The sequence below is a fragment of the Ovis canadensis genome, chromosome 8, assembly GCF_042477335.2.
Source record: "Ovis canadensis isolate MfBH-ARS-UI-01 breed Bighorn chromosome 8, ARS-UI_OviCan_v2, whole genome shotgun sequence".
NCBI lineage: Eukaryota > Metazoa > Chordata > Mammalia > Artiodactyla > Bovidae > Ovis > Ovis canadensis.
The window spans coordinates 83,742,103-83,759,075 of NC_091252.1; the positions used below are offsets into that span (position 1 = coordinate 83,742,103).

The following is a 16,973-nucleotide window of genomic DNA, read 5'->3' on the forward strand; positions in this document are numbered from 1 at the left end:
ACCAGACAGTTCAGTTCAGTTCAGTTCAGTTGCTCAGTCGTGTCTGACTCTTTGCGACCCCGTGAATCCCAGCACGCCAGGCCTCCCTTATCCATCACCAACTCCTGGAGTTCACTCAGACTCACGTCCATCGAGTCAGTGATGCCATCCAGCCATGTCATCCTCTGTCGTCCCCTTCTCCTCCTGCCCCTAATCCAAGTCTTTTCCAATGAGTCAACTCTTCACATGAGGTGGCCAAACTGGAGTTTCAGCTTCAGCATCATTCCCTCCAAAGAAATTCCAGGGCTGATCTCCTTCAGAATGGACTGGTTGGATCTCCTTGCAGTCCAAGGGACTCTCAAGAGTCTTCTCCAACACCACAGTTCAAAAGCATTAATTCTTCGGTGCTCAGCCTTCTTCACAGTCTTCACGTTCATACATGACCACTGGAAAAACCATAGCCCAGACCAGACAGAGGCAGTGAGAATTGCTGATGAGGCCGGGGAGTTTGTTAAGAAATCCAGGTCAAGCGGTGCTCCCTGGAGCTGAGACTAATGCATCCTGTTTCCACATCCTGTTTGTGGCAGGGCTGTGGGGTGGGGAGGGGAATACCAGTTTTTTCCCATGGGGAATGTGTATGTGTGAGGAGTGAGAAAACCTTGGAGGCCCATCCTTCCGGATAGCTCACCAGTTGGTTCTGCCCAGTTCAGGGGGGTGCGTCTCACCATGTCCCCACTGTTCCCCCGGGGAAGGGCGGCAGGTACTTGTGCCCTGTGAGAACAGCACCCGGGGTGACTTGGGCTCCTAGTGTCTGGCCCTTGGAGCCCAGCAGGCAGGGAAGATAGGCAGACGGCAAGCTTAGGTTTCAGAAAATACTGGGTTGGCCAAAAAGTTCCTTCTTGTTTTTCCATGAGATGTAGTGGAAAAACCCGAACAAACTTTTTGGTCAACCCAATAAATAGGCTGCACCAGGAGCCTGGCATAGGCATATGTAGTCCATATTCTTTTGCTTTAATTAGTTGACTAGTAGCCAGCTGCCAGGCCTCCTTGGTGGCTCAGGGGTAAAGAATCCACCTGCAATGCAGGAGCCTTGGGACACTGGTTCGATCCCTGGGTTGGGAAGATCCCCTGGGGGAGGGCATGGCAACGCACTCCAGTATTCTTGCCTGGAGAATCCCATGGACAGAGGAGCCTGGCAGGCTACAGTCCATGGAGTTGCAGAGTTGGACACGACTGAAGCAACTTAGCTCGCAAGCACGCATCTATCTGCCAAGGCTGTGGGCCTGAGAGCAAGGGCACTGTCCAGGGCCTGGGCCCCCAGTCTGTCTGTGACAGTCAGCCCTCCAGCTTCAGCTCCCAGGGACATGGTGGTGAGTTTGAGTCAGGATCTCCGGGTTCCTTCTAGCCTGGGCCATTTCTCCCTTTCTGACCAAATGCAAAGCCTGCCCTGTACACACCAACATTGCATGGACTCTGTGTTTGCTGTTGCTAACGTCAGCTTTGGTATTACACAGGGTATGAATTTAAGCTCTGCTAGTTCTGGGAGTTAAATTCTCCAAGCCTCAGGTTCCAAGTTGATAAAATGTGCAGGATAAAAGCTCTTTCTGAGAGTGGTTGTGTGAAATACCCAGTGCCATGCCTTCCCCAGGTACATGCTATGTCTCCCCCTGCCCCCACTGCCAGCCACACACGCACACACCCCGCGTTAGGGTGGCGCTCTGCACACAGTGTGCCTGTGGTTCCCACCATCCATCACATTAGACGGTGTTGGACACGCAGCTTGTGGTGGCCACAGCCACTTACCCTGTGCCCCTCCTACCTGAGCTCTCCTGTCCTTTCAGCGCCCCAGAGATGGGGGGGTAGGGGAAGGGCTGGGAGACAGCCACCGCTTTCACAGAGCCCGTGTGCTCACAACGTGCTGAAATACGTGTTTGTGCGGGTGGGTCTGTGCCACACACGTGTGTGCTCCATTGCGCAGCATATTTGAGGGGCTCAGCATTCCAGAACACAGGGGCTCGGAGCAAAAGCAGCTGTATCAGAATTCTCCTCCTCAGCTGTTCCCCTCCGAAAACTCTATGGCCCTGAACTCCGTCTGGTGAGCGACCCTCTGGCTGACCGTGCCCAGCTTCAGGCCACGTGCCTGGGCTGCATCCAGCAATTGCCAGGAGGTGTTTTACTATGCGGAAGTGGCCGCTGGTTATTGTCTGTCCTGCAGGACAGGTGACCAGGACACTGGGGCAGGGAGGAGGGTGGGAGAGGAGAGGGCTACCAGTAAATAAATAGCATTCCTATCCTGGCAGGTGGCTAAAGAACCCGCCTGCCAATGCAGGAGGCATAAGAGACGTGGGTACAATCCCTGGGTCAGGAAGATCCCCTGGAGGAGGGCATGGCAACCCACTCCAGTATCCTTGCCTGGAGAATCCCCATGGGCAGAGGAGCCTGGCAGGCCACAGTCTATACGGTGGCAAAGAGTTGGACACAACTGAAGTGACTTGGCACGCATCCTGGCAGGAGCAGGGGAGGACGCAAGCCTGCAACTTGTGTGTAAATCCTCTTAACAGAACTGTAATGTAACTGGTAGCTGGCAGTTAAGGAAGCAAGAAAGACTAGATGGCATGGCATCGTCATGGTTATGAACTTTGAGTGAGGCAGAGGTGGAATCCAGACCTGCTGATCCACCAGCGTCAGGCCTTTTATCATAGACTCCACCACGGGCAGCATGTAACGGTGGACGCACGTGGGGAGGACCAGCGATGGGCTAGGCGGCAAATGACGTTTAACTGAATAAATGCTTTTCATGTTTCTGCTGTCTGGACACATATGCTCGGCCCTGGGAAGATGAACAGGCTAGGGAAGGTCGCTGTCCTCTGACAACCTGAAGGAGACACGGCGCAGTGAGGTGATACCCTGTGGGTATAGCACATAGGGCCTGGAGGAGGGACGGCCCACCCCTGCAGGGCGGGGTGGGGCTGAGACCCTCATAAATTCCATCAGTCGGGGGTCTGTGAGAGAAGCAGACATTGTGATCATGTTGTTCTAGCATTTTGGACTCACTGTGTCTGCGGGGCCTGGTTCCAGTATCGTGTCCAGTATTGTGGCCTGAAGTCAGCTCAACTGGGGACAGAGGACAGATGGCCACCTACAAGGATGGGCTGAAACCCAGTCATCCTCCAGCATCAGGAAGCTGCAGGAGGAGCTGCTGGCATCCTTCTTGGGAGGGAGACAAGCCACAGGCCAGGACCGGAGACCCTGGGCAGGAATGCGAGCCCTGTGGCCCATCTGCTACCCAGTGACCCAGGGGACACTCTGCCACATGCTTTAGCCCCAGCTCAGGGTCTCCTGCCCTGCACTGACCCTGAGGCCCAAAGAAAAAACAGCTTCTGCTTCTGCTTTCTGCATCTCACATGAAGCATTGCACTGACCCAGTACCGTGCGGTGAAGGGATTTTGGGGAAACGTGATCCAGCTGAGCTCAGCTGACAGACTACAAGTTCACCGCAGCTCCCTGAGTCCGGCTGGACCCTGCCCTCAGCCTTGTCTAAAAGCTTTCTCCAAACAAAACCTCGCAGAAGGGTAACCCCTGAAGCCTACTGGCCACTTGTTTTATCTTAGTGTATTCCATATTCCTTTCTGAAAATCTCACGGGATTATGGCTTTCCGCATTTTGGAGGATGGAAGGAGGAGATTCCACTCTCTCCTGGGTTAGCCTGGGGGGATCCAAGCACATCCCCATGTCAGAGCTACCTGGGGAGTTTGCTGAAGACAGACCCTCAGGCCTTGCCCAGCTCCAGTGAATTGGATTCCCCAAATGTGGAACTATGGAGCCTGTCACAAGTTTCCCAGGGGTTCTCAGGCAGCCAGCTTGGGTTTATGAATCTCTGTCCAAACCGGCTTCCCGTCAGTCCAGCGGAAGCTCCGTGCTTCTTCTCCACATCTCGGTCACCAGCGTATTTGGGGTCTGCTCAGAGGATGCTGGTGGGGGTCGGCTGTGGTCGTGGGGTCTCTGGCGGCGCTCTCTGGAGCTTGTGCATCACCGGCAGGTGCTTGTGTGCCACTTCAGATAAAGCTGTGAATCAAAAGGAGGAAGGATGTGAAGCAATCCGAGGGCAGAGTCAGACCAGCTAGTGGAATGACAGAGTACAGCGGGGGAAGCGTCTGCAGCTGCCTAGTGGCTGTGCACGTGGAAGGTACAAGGATGTGACGAAGAGATGAGGAGATTTAAACATGAGATCTGAATGGTGACAAATGCTAACTAGGCTTATTGTGGTGATGACTTCACAATGTGTACCGACCCTTTTTGACCCCATGGACTGTAGCCCGCCAGGCTCCTCTATCCATGGAATTCTCCAGGCAAGAATACTTGAGTGAGTGGCCCATTCCTTTTTCCAAGGAAATGGATCTTCCTGACCCATATATACAGATATCATATCACTGTGTTGTATATCTGAAACCAATATAAGGTTATATGTCAGTTATGCCTCAGTTAACACAAGTGAGATCTGGAAAGACAGGAAAGCTTAAGTTCCCATTTTCATAGTATTTATAACAAGCCAAAGTTTCTCATCAGCTTTGCTTCCCTGGTGGCTCAGATGGTAAAGAATCTGCAACGCGGGAGACCCGGGTTTGATCCTAGGTGGGGAAGATCCTCTGGAGAAGGGAATGGCAACTCACTCCAGTATTCTTGCCTGGAGAATCCCATGGACAGAGAAGCCTGGCGAGCTATGATCCAGGGGATTACAGAGTCGGACATGGTTGAGTCACACACACACACACACACACACACACACACACACACACACGGTTGAGTGACACACACACACACACACACACACACGGTTGAGTGACACACACACACACACACACACACACACCCCTGAAGGAATTAAAAGTGAAAAAAAAAACAACATCAAAAAGGCTATGGTGGCAGCCGCTGTGGAGAGGACCCGGTCCTTTGGGCTGCCAGCCAGGAGAAGTAGGGCAGGCAGGCAACACTCACAGCCCTGTCCGGGGGATGGCTGGTCCCTGTGCATCCAGCACATGATCAGGAGGCCAGAAAGGGCCCTGCATGCCCACAGCTCCTTCAGCTTTAGCCTTCAGAGGCAGCTTCACTGACACGCCTCAGAGCAGCCAACAGAAGAAAGGCTGGCAGCCCCGGCCCCCGCGTCCCTCTCTGGATCCTGATGTCCCAGCGGCCAGTGTGGCCAGCGTGGTTTGAGTGATGGTGAATGGGAGCTGCTATTTGTTTCTACTGAGGAAGTTCTGACCCGCTTCCGGAGCCATCGCCATGGAAACAGACCGAGGAGATCATTCAAAGGAGCCTCTTTTCCGCCTCCTTTCCTCCCATACTCCCTCTCCCCATCCTGAGGCCCTGGCTGGTAGGGGCCAGCTCTTTGTAGCCTGGCTTTCCCTGCTGGTCCGTGCCAATTTGATAAGAATATCAAAGGCCGGTTTTCCTTACCGTGCCAGCCTCTGCTGGGATGAATTGCCCCGTGTGCACCCCGTACCAGGCAGAGTGGCAATCCATTTCCACACCTGCTCCTGAGTGGGGGCCTGCATCATGCATAGTTATAACCAAATGTCCTTCCACAGGAGCAGGCAGGTGCATGCCTGTTGATCCAGACAGCCTCGAAACTCAACCACATTTCCTTGCAGAAAAGCCTTTCTTGGACCACATACTTATTACACATATGCAGTAAATTTTAAAGGGGGAAATAACCAAAAGGAAGGAATAATTGTGTCCAATTTACAGAATAAATAGCAGCCATTAAAAATGTAAGCAAAGCTATGTATAGTTCTTTTCCTTATTTTATTTTAAAAAACTAGCTTTTGTGGTGAAAATAATGTGCTACAATCCTGTTTTATTTTGGTTTTGACAATAATTTAGTAATTCTGAAGGTATAAAGACTTAAATAAAGTGTAAAATATGTCACATTGAGGCCATAAAAGGAAAGCATTACTTTTTACTGGTTATACCACAATGAGAGTGAAAACGAAGTTCAAGATCTTTTTTAAAATTTATCTTTTTATTTATTTTGGCTATGTTGGGTCTTTGCTGCAGTGCACAGGCTTAGTTGTGGTATATGAGATCTTAGTTCCCTAACCAGGATCAAACCTGGGCCGTGTCCATTAGGAGTGTGGAGTCTTATCCTCTGGACCATGAGGGAAGCCCCCCCTTTTCCTTTTGAACAGCTTGATGTGTATGCCTGTTGAGGAAACATCAAAAGTCAGAGCTTGACCTGGGACTGCAGACTCTCTTGTGGCCAAGCCACTGACTTAAATTGCATCTTCAGTGCCAGTGAGTGAGTGAGTGAGGGAAGTCGCTCAGTCGTGTCCAACTCTTTGCGACCCCGTGGACTGCAGCCCACCAAGCTCCTCCGTCCATGGGATTCTCCAAGCAAGAGTACTGGAGTGGGTTGCCATTTCCTTCTCCAGGGGTAATGAGAGAAAATGCACACCGTTTTAGCTTTGGGCTCACAGTATTATGCATCTGGCATTGGATGTGATGTCAGAAGAGCTGAGGTTAAGCCCCAGCTCTGTGACTTATTAATACAATTGGACAAGTCACTTCCATGAGTGCGCCAGGCCTCAGTCTCTCCATCTATATAGTGGGGCTAGTTCTTTTCAGGGTCTGTATGAGCTTGAAATCCAATGAAATGTATATGAATGTGCTTGGTAAACCCACGTCAATGTTTTTTAGAAGTTTGTCATTTTTACTTCTTAACAACCAAGTCTGCAGTGTTGAGGCCAACAGGGGTATATTTATATGTGTGTGTGTGTATTTCTCCCTCCCCCTCCCCTAAGGCAAATAATCTAAAGGTAGGTATTCTGAGGAATTATTTTCTGTACTCCTCTATCCTTAGTATGTGACTTTCTTCCTTATAGTAAAATGACAACTGCTTGGGCATTCTGCCCATGTTTCCTGTAGGAACAAGGGGGAGGGCAAAGGGCAAAAGACACGTGAAAACTGAGTCATTTCTTTTCACTGTGAAAACACTAGCTTTCCCAGAAACACCAGGATGTAAAATCCCAGTTATGTCTTCTAGGGCCGTGCTGATACCCGGACTCCATGTGCTCCCAGGGAGTGTGGGTAGCTGCGTAATTTAAGAGGGCACAGTCCCGTGATCACTGGCTTCTTGGTAGTGCTGCTTATGTGCAAGCATGTTCTCAATACTGGGCAAGCCACAGTTCACTGAAACCTCTAGAAAGCCCGTATGTTCCATAATATTAGTGTGTCTGTTTTGCATACTCTGAAACTTGGATTTAGTGGGACTAAGTGGCTGGTCCAGGGTTGCTAGTTAGTGAATGCTAGAGCTGTCCAAGGCGGTCGGACTCCAGAACCTGCCTTGTGAGCCATTGTGCTGGGCGGCTTCCTGGGTTGTGGTCTCAGGGGAGACATTAGAGATAATATCATTCACAACTAGAGACCAGTGAGCTGCCCAATTCATCTCCATGTTGACATCTTGTTCAATCATTAGTGTTTTGTTTTTTTTTCATTCTAAGAAAAACATGAATTGCTTTTGTAAAGTGCAGTTGAGAAGTGGAAGAGAAGCCGTTATGTTCATTTTAACTATGTGAGGGCAGTTAATGTTTAAAACAAAACTCACTTGCTTTGCAGCAGGAAAGACCTAGAACTTCCACATACCTAATAAAATTAGCAGCGGATTGAGGGATAATAGAAATGATTGTGATTAGACATCAAGTTCTGCACCTGGATTGGCTGTGTCTTCCTCTCGAAATTTTTCTGAGTAAGATGCTCCTTTTGAGATATCTTGTGTGGAAGGAAAAGCTCACCTACAGTGATTCTGGTGGCAGTTTCAAAACCAAAGATAACATAAAGAAGGAAAAGTTGAAAGGGCCCAAACCTATAGCTGAAAATTTCAAACTTTTCAAAATATTCTTCTAGCACTTTCCAAGTGTGAGAATTTGATTTGTATGGTAAGAGACCCTCTTCAAATTGAAATTAAAGATTAGGTAATATTCTTGCTTTGAGACAATATCCACACTTAATAAACCTGGAACCCCTGCCATTTCTTTTAAGGAGTTAATATTACATGATTGATGGGTCCAAAGTGCTTCCCATGATTTGGTATTCATCCATACTGAAATCTACTCAAAATCAACATAGAATTGTTTTACTATGCATTGTGCTGAACACAATGAACTAAATTTGTACAGTTGTTACTGCTTAAAATTTGTACGGTTAATTACATAATGTTAATTACATAATGTTAATTACATTATGTATGCTAAAAAAAGGATAAATTGTGTTGTTCAGTTGTTGTCGGTTTTTTAAATTTTCAGGGGGAAAATATGAAAAAAATTTTAAAAACTCTATTGGAGGGACTTCTCTGGTGCTCCAGTGGCTGATACTCTGCTCCCAAAGCAGGGGGCCCAGGTTTGACCCCTGGTCAGGGAACTAGGTCCCACATGCTCCAGTGACCATCACAGATCCCGCATGCTGCAACTTAGGCCCAGCACAGCACAGCCAAATAAAGAAATATTATTTTTAAAAAAACTTTATTGGAGTATAGTTGACTTGCAGTGTTGTGTTAGATGGTTTTTTCTTTTAATTCTAGGAAAAACATGAATTACTTGTATAAAATGAGATTGAAAGGGGAAGAAGGATCACTGCATCCATTCAAATTATTTGAGGGAAGTTATTATGTAAGAAAGGGAAGTTAATGTAAGATAGTGGAGGACAGGGAGGCCTGGTGTGCTGCAGTTCATGATGTCGCAAAGAGGTGGACATGACTGAGCCACTGAACGACTGCACCAGTGTAAGAAAAATAAAAAAGAGAGGAACTTTGGTGATTCGGAAACTGCTGGAGTCTAGAGTAGGGGCTGAGCAGTGGCTGGGCTTGGTGGGATGAGGATGGGTAATAGTCTGCAAAGACCAAGTGAATCCATCTGATTGGGGTGGCTCCAGGGGGTGGTCATATGCACTGAGAACTCACCTGTGGTCAGGCACCACCCTAAGCCGTTTACATGCATTGCCTCCTGTAATTCCCCTAACAACCCACTAAAGTAGGTACAGTCTTGCATCACGCTGCTTTACTTCGTGGGAAGAAGGAACACCTGGCCTAGGTTTGTGGCAGCGCTATTACGGGTGTCCCTGACTTCTGAGCCTGTGAGCTCGGAGCCTGTGCAGTGTCGGCCACGGCCTTGGACTTGGTTCTTCATACGCCTGCCTTGATCACTTAGGAAGGTGACCTTTCAGCAAAAAAGCCAGAAAGTACAGGCCAGGAATAGACTGTGACATGAAAGAGAAGCCCGTAAGGAGAGTGTTCACCAGGATGACAACATGTCACTGGCGTTGTCACTGATCCTGAATCTTCAGGGAGTTCTAACCAGATGCCAGCCGCTTGGCTGCAGAGTTACCTTCCATCCCATCCTGTGGGTTTGCAAGCTAATTTCCATCATGTGTATGAAATACAGCAGTGATTGGCTGGGAAGGGCCCCACTGAGGAAAAAGCAAGAGATTACAGAGGGTACGGAATTTAAGGAGGCACTTGGTTCTTGCATTTGTGCCCAACCTCAAGAGTGAGCACCCAGCAATGGGGACCCTCCATGTCTGAGGCCTCATCCTAGTCCTCACCCCACGGCTAGGAAAAGGGGTGACCCTTAAATTTTCATGGCCGACAGTGGATAATATGAGATGAATTTTGTTTCATTTTATTTTGGTTAAATAGAGGAGAAATGCTCCTATATGAAAAAGTATCTTTGATACCTGAAATATCAAACTAAAGAATTACCTATTTCATGCACACTGTTTTGTCACTAAATATACAAAATATGAATATGAGTAATTTGTTACATTTATTTATTTAGTTGTGCCTGTTCCCTTACCAAGGATTGAACCTGGGCCCTCTGCCTTGGGAGAGCAGAGTCTTAGTCACCTTGCCACTAGAGAAGTCCCAAGTTTGTTATGTTTAAGTAAGGTAAATATAAAGCAAAAGAAGGGAATTCCCTGGCAGTCCAGTGGTTAGGACTTGCTTGATGCTTTTGCTGCTGTGGCCTAGGTTCACATTCCAGGGAAACTTAAGATCTTGCAAGCTGCATCACATGGCCAAAAAAAAAAAAAAAGAGAGAGGGAATAAAGCAAAAGTAAATATTAACTGCTAAAAAGGCCCTCACCCCGTTTACTTTCTTTACCCTCTCCTGTGCACGGTACAACTCAATAGCACAGATGCCTCAGTTCTTTTTCTAGGTCTTGAGGAAAATTGCTCCTGGCTTGGGGACTGTCTTGGCAGGCTAAGGGATAAAGCAGGCAAGGACCCAGACACAGCAGAAGCCCTGATTCAAAATCCAGCCGGAAATAAACTAATGGGAAAGTGTATTTCCGGAGACTCAAGATAAAGGAGCCTTTAAAGTCTCTTAAGTATAGGTTTTCCAGTAACATATAACACATGGTCCTTTCTTAGGAATGATGATAGAACTGTTTTTCTTTCCTTTTTGTTTGATTATAATGAAGTTTCTGGGCAGTGCATCAAAACACAGACCTGCAATCTATTTTAGGAATTCCTTTATGCATGGGCGTTTGTTTTACCTTTCTGGTGTGCCAGCCCAAGTATGTAACAGTGAGATAGAGCTGTCTCTGCCTGGAGGTACCTTGGGCTATTTATATATAAATGGACAGAAGAAAACTAGGTTTGAGCTCAATGATGTGGCCTCATTTTCTTCCAGAAGCAGACAGGAGGACCCTGTGGTAGTAACACAACTGAATAAGTGTTTTTGAAATACTTCGTTCTAATAAACCCATAAGCCATGTTCACATTTGGGATTGAAAGCATGCTCTCTCCTCATAAATCCTTCTGAGGGTCTTCCAGGAATTTACCCAAGAAGCAAGCCAGTGTATCAGGTGATGTGAATTTCCTTTATGTAAATAAGAGGCAATATGTTCAGTGAACTGGATGAAGCTTTGGACTCAGATACACAGCTTCAAAACCCAGTTAGGTCTCTGACCAGCTGTGTGTCCTTAGGCAAGGTGGAATTCTGTAAACAAATATAAAGAATTTCATTTTGACCTTTGTTAGTTTCCTCTTTCTCTCTGGTCTTCTCTGCTGTGAGGCAATAGATTCAATGGAAAAATAGAGCAATGTAGAATTTACCCTGTCTGGCATTTGAGGCAGCAGCATAAGCTGTGTTAAGTCGATTTTGGTATTATTCTTCTAGCCAGAAAAGGTGAAAGTGTAGTTTCCTGGCTTTCCTTTTCCTCACTGACCCCTCTCCTGAAGTCCCACTGCCCACTTCCCCTTCTTTTCCTCACCCCTGAAAATTGGATTACTCCTGAGCTCTGTTTCAGCATCTCTTCACTGTGTTTGGTTGGTCTCCTGGCTTTAAATATGCAGGTGACTTCTAAATGCTTATCTGTGGTCCTCAGTGAGTCCCCTGAACTCAGACTCACATATCCAACTATCCCCCTTTGCAGTGGTGTTCAATAAGCATCTGAAACTGAGCATGGGCAAAGGAGACCTCTCACCTCCTCCTCTCTCCTTTCCCTAGTCAGTCTTCCCCATTGGAGGAGCCAGTGTCATGTCAGCTTATCATCTAGGTGAGTGCTCATCTGTCAGCTCTTCAGAGAGTCCTTCTCTGTCCATCCTTTCTAGAATTCTCCCCACTTCTTGATCATTCCCCCATCCCCGCTCCAAGAGAACAGGGATCTTACCCGTTGTTTACTGCTATGATCTTTTTACCGCAGAGCATGCTAGATGCAGAACGAGAGCTTAATAAATATTTATTGAGTGAAAGAAACAGTAAGTAAATGAATGAGTGAAAAAAAGGAAGAAAGCAACTCAACAAAGAATTTGGTAATGATTGGAGAGTAGAATGAAAAGAATTGGCTCAATTCTAGAGATGTTCCTTAAGTTGATTTTTAAAAAATCTAATTCATGCATTCCTTATGAATTTTCTTCAGTGAATTTGGGCTTCAGGGAGAACTAGAGTAGTTAGGGGTCTTGAGGATAAATATTTATGCTTAAGCAGTTTGGGGGTCTAATAGTAGCAGTTATTGATGAAAAAAAAAAAGATCCTGAGTTCGGAGACTTTAAAAGCAAAATTCAATGATTATTAAATGCTTTATTCTCAAAGTGCAGTCGAATTGCTTCCCAGTCATCAGAATCTTTGTGGAAGTCCCCATCTCCTTTACCCTGTTGACAGTGAGCATGATGGGTGGAAACAGGCTGCCACGTTCAGATCTGCAGTGTCTGGCTGGAAGGATGTCTTACAAGGAGGTCTCTTTGGAACTGACTTCTGAGTGTTAATTTCTTCTACCAGGAGATCAGTAAACGACCCTTTCCACCTGCTGCCATCCGAATCTGGAATTTGGTGGCTTCACTGAATTTTGTTTCTGCTGGATGAATTTTCCAATCAGTTTCGAGGAGAAAGGAGATGGCCTTGTTTTTACATCTCTGCTGCTCTGCCAGCTTCTGTTTGCAGGGACGATTCTCTGCATCCAAATTAAACTTCACATGATGGTATTTTGCCCCTTTGCAAATTGATGAGTTGGGAAGCCTCGTGCTTATGAAAGCACTGTCTTGCTATCTTTGGCCAGTATCTAGATTGTGAACTGGTGAAATTCTGAAAACAAAATCCCCGCTGGCCACAATAAGCAAGTTGAATATAGAAACTACAGTGCCATCTGCTGGCATCCTTAGGGAAATGCAAGTGATGCTTAGGAGAAGCACTTTATGTAACAAATAGATCAAAATTGCAAATCCAAGGATAAATATTTGAAATGCATGGTAATTTGAAGAAAGTATGTAAAAATAATGAAGTTATAAGTCAGCATTTTAGAGAGGGAAATATTGACTTATTCTGTGATAACTATGTAATAGTGAGAACATAACTTTTCTGTAATGTGAATTTTAGAAAAATGGGTTGAAAAATTAGAAATCAACGTTTGAATTTTTGAGACAACTTTATATGCACTATATCCAGGTAGGGAGACTTGAGTATATTTTGGAAAGACAACCAAGCTAACAGTGCCTCAGTACAGCTCCTGGCTGGCCTCTAACCAGTCAGGGAGCCTTGTGCCTCCTCTGGAGACCAGGGTTTCCTGCAAAACTGGGGTTGAATTAAACAGTGGGTGAAATTCCTTACAACTCAATAAAGCGTATTATTCTAAATCAGCAAAGGATTGGAAAAAACTACTATTTCTTTAGACCATTTTCCCATGAAAACATTTCTTTCAGAAAAAGTGAAAGACATATACATATTTTTAGTTTATTACATAGTTAACTAGTTTATCAAGAGCTAGGGATAGTTGAAATATTTGGTACTAAGCCATTAGGTCAAGACTTTCCTAGTCCTGAGAGCGAGTCTGAAACTCAGTGTGCCACTTCCTTTGCCGTCAGAGGTCATCTACAGAAAGCCTGCCGATGGTGCTGGTTGGCCATGGCCGGTTGCTGTAAGGTAGACTGAGCTAAAATGCAACAGAATAAAATTAAAAAAAAAAAACAAAAAACAAACCACACCAAAGTTTAAGAATTCAAACCTTCAGCATTAATTCTATTTCCCTGCCTTGATCCCCACTCACCTAGCCAATGCTTCACTCCGCTGTCTGCTGGCATTTGCCTGCTTCTCCTTTTGTGACCCTGTGCACTTTGCTTGCCTGTGTGGCTGCTGCTTCTCCTCCACTTCCTCCTCCTTCCTGTCCTTCTCACTTCCGCCACCACGTGCCCTCTCCCCTCCTTCCCCCTCGTCCTTCAGCTGTTGCTTCTCCTTCTTTGTCCGTATTTATTCATGTTCGTCACCCTCCCTCCATTGTGAGCCCCGCTTCATCACGATTGTCCGTGTACCTTACTCACAGGAGTAGCATCAGCACTGAGTCATTTTACTGAATGAAAGAAACTTTGAGATGGTTGTTTCATGCAAGCCTTTCACGTAAATATTTGTTTAGGTATTTCCACTTATTGTGTGGATCAAAAGGAAGAGAGTGTATTTTGGAAGCTAAAGCTGGCAAAATGTGTCGAAAGGTAGATTTTCCTTACCTCTTTTTGTGCTGGTGCCCTGGTAATATGGGCGAGAAACTCAGCTACAGGTCTAGCTCTTCAGTAGTCGAGTCCTTTCCCCTGTTTTCTGCTCTTTGTTCTTAACTCTGTCCCCTCATGGACAGTAGGAGTCAGTCTGGCTTTTGTGCTCGTCAGAAACACTTTTCTTGCAGACTTGGGCTCTGAAGTCGCTTCCATTCTCAAATGTCGGCCAGCGGTCAGCCAGCATCGATGCAGTTATTCCAAAGAGAGTTGCCTTATCACAAGTGGCTCTGCATGAGAGGAAGACCCCAGCCCCTGTCTGGTCAACTTCAGTTCTATAGGTTCTTTTCTGGTTACTGCATTGGGCAAAAAGTTCACTCAGGCTCTTCTGTAAGATATTGCGGAATAACTTGGGTGAACTTTGGGGCCAACACAATTCTTCTCTTCCTGGCTGTTTCCGTGGAGCTCCGCCCTTCTCACACTAAAGAGTGTTTCACCGGATGCCGCCTCCACGCTCCACCCTGGGTGGATGTAGGTGCAGTGGAGATTCTGGCGTACATCCTCTGAGCTCCCCTGCTTGTGTTCTGACGCAAGTTCCTTCTTCCTGGCTTTCCTGCTCTGCAAACTCAGGGACACTGTGCTTACCTCTCACTCTGGACCCACCTGGTGGAAGATGCTGCTCCACCTCGGCTCTTCCCCTTTTGAAAAAGACAGTGTGAGCTTTCGTTAGTTCTCCTGCCTTCTTTCTTTAAGTTGGCACCTGTCTGTGTATTTTCTCGAGGAAGGTTTAATCACCTGGTCTGGGGCTGAGTTCGCATTTCAGGTTCACACATTGGCAGCCTGGGGAGGGGAGGATATGGGCCAAATCGGATGCCCAGACATGTATTAATGAACTTGGACCCGTTTTTAAAAACATTGAGTTATTTGCCTTCACTTTGCACTTTGGAAGAGCTAGTGAGACAGTTAGCAGGCTTGCCAGATGGCAGCAAGGGACAGAGGAGCTCCATCCTGGCCGCCCCTACCTGGGGCTTCCAGTCTGCTGTGGCTTGTCGTCCTTGAACCTCTGCACCCTCCTGACTTCTTACTCATGTACTGAGACTGTCTTCTCATTACTACCCATCTGCTGGGTCTGTGTTCTCATTGTTCTTCTCTTTCCCATTTATATGAAAGACTTTTTTAAAAAAAGTATTTATGTATTTATTTATTTGACTCGTGAGGTCTCGGTTGTGGCAGGTGGGGATCTTTGTTGTGACTCGGTAGTTGCGGTGCTCAGGTGTGGGCCTAGTTGCTCCGTCGCATGTGGGGTCTTAGTTCCCTGACCAGGGATTGAACCCGCGTCCCCTCCCTTGCAATTGGATTCGTAACCACTGGACCACCAAGGAAGTCCCTGAAGGACCTCTTAATGGAAATAACTTAGCATGTAGAATGATCACCCAGTCAAGTCCATTCCCTTCATTTAATATAGGTCGTACCCTGGAGTGAATCTTTAATTAGTGTTGACAAGTGGCGCATTAGCATGTTTCTAGAAAGGCAGCAGATGGCTGGGAAAGGCTGTTGGTTAATGTTCTGTAGAAATTTCCCTGGCTCCGCTAAACTGATTGATGCTGGGTCTCACTAGTTAGGAGGGTCTTCAGGTCTCACATGAAGGTAAGGTTCCTTGATAATCACACTTGTTTTTCTTTTGTAGGAATCCTCTCCATAAGTCAAACTCGGAAGACAGCTCTGTAGGTCAGTACCACTTTCCTTGGTTTAACCATTGCTAATGAATTATTTCCTTTTGATGCTTTATAGACCATATAAATATGTGAACACACAAAACCTACAAAGAACCCTTCCATCCAGAAATAAACATTTTTAAGATTTTGACAGCTTTCCCCTTATTTTCTGTGTTTATGTGGGTTTTAAAAAGCATAATTTGGATCATATTCTACAACTGAATGTATCCTGAGCATGTCCCTACATGATTGAGTACTTTTTACAGTAAAATTCTAAAGTCTGCATAGTAATCTGTCATGTTGAATGTGCCATAATTCAGACAGCCAGTCTCTTCTTTGCTGGGCATGTAAGTTGTTTGCAATTTTTTCTCGATCACAGGGAAGTGCTGCTGCCCCTGAAAATCCTTGAGCCTACCCATGATCATGTCTTTAGGGTGCGTGCTCAGTTGTTCAGTCAGGTCCCACTCTTTGCGACCCCATGGTCTGTAGCCCACCAGGCTCCTCTGTCCATGGGATTTCCCAGGCAAGAACACTGGAGTGGGTTGCCATCTCCTTCTCCAGTCTTTAGGGTAAATCCTTCAATTTGGAACTTTTGAATGAAAGATTATGCACAATTTAGGTGTTCTATGGTTTATTTCCTTGGTTATAAAATCGACTTTTCTGAATTTTGTCACATTTTATTCTGTTTTGCTCCAAGAAAGTCTGGCAAACTAGTCATAATTAGGAGCATAAGTGCTGAAGTCAGGCCTTGATTTGGATTTGAATCACGACTCTACCAGCTGCCTAGTTATGACCGTGGGCAAGTCGCTTGTTTAAGCCTCGGTTTTCTCATCCACCAAATGGACTCAGCTGTGTCCAACTGTTTATGACCCCATGGGCTATATAGTCCATGGAATTCTCCAGACCAGAATACTGGAGTAGGTAGCTGTTCCCTTCTCTGGAAACCCAAGTCTCCCGCACTGCAGGCGAATTATTTACCAGCTGAGCCATCAGGGAAGCATAGCTTACAAGAAAAAAGTCCTATTCCGAGATTGCCCGAGAGAGAGGTATTACTAATCCCGTTTCTGCTGCCACCTTTCATGGCTGATACTTGCTGTTGTGTTTAGCCCAAAGGCAGCAGGCGCCTTCCAGATGCTGAGAACAGAGGCAGCCTCAGGCCAGCGGGCTCTGGTTTCCCTCCTGTGGTCCCGGGGGTTGTCAGAATGTAGTAAGGGCATCCTGCTTTGACAAATGATGCCCTTAGCACGGGAGCCCCAGGCGTGGGGTTTCCACGGGTCTGCTTCGTGCTACACTGCCTGGCACCACCAGTC

General features: G+C 46.6%; 1 protein-coding gene across 2 annotated transcripts in view; it reads left to right on the plus strand.

Moving 5' to 3' along the window:
• SASH1 (SAM and SH3 domain containing 1) overlaps window positions 1-16,973 on the plus strand; it is a 261,529-nt gene that overhangs the window by 168,501 nt on the left and 76,055 nt on the right. For both annotated transcript variants that reach the window (XM_069598656.1, XM_069598655.1), the window contains exon 5: window positions 15,636-15,676. In XM_069598656.1, coding sequence (XP_069454757.1) covers window positions 15,636-15,676 — 41 coding nt within the window. The remainder of the gene's footprint in view (window positions 1-15,635; window positions 15,677-16,973) is intronic.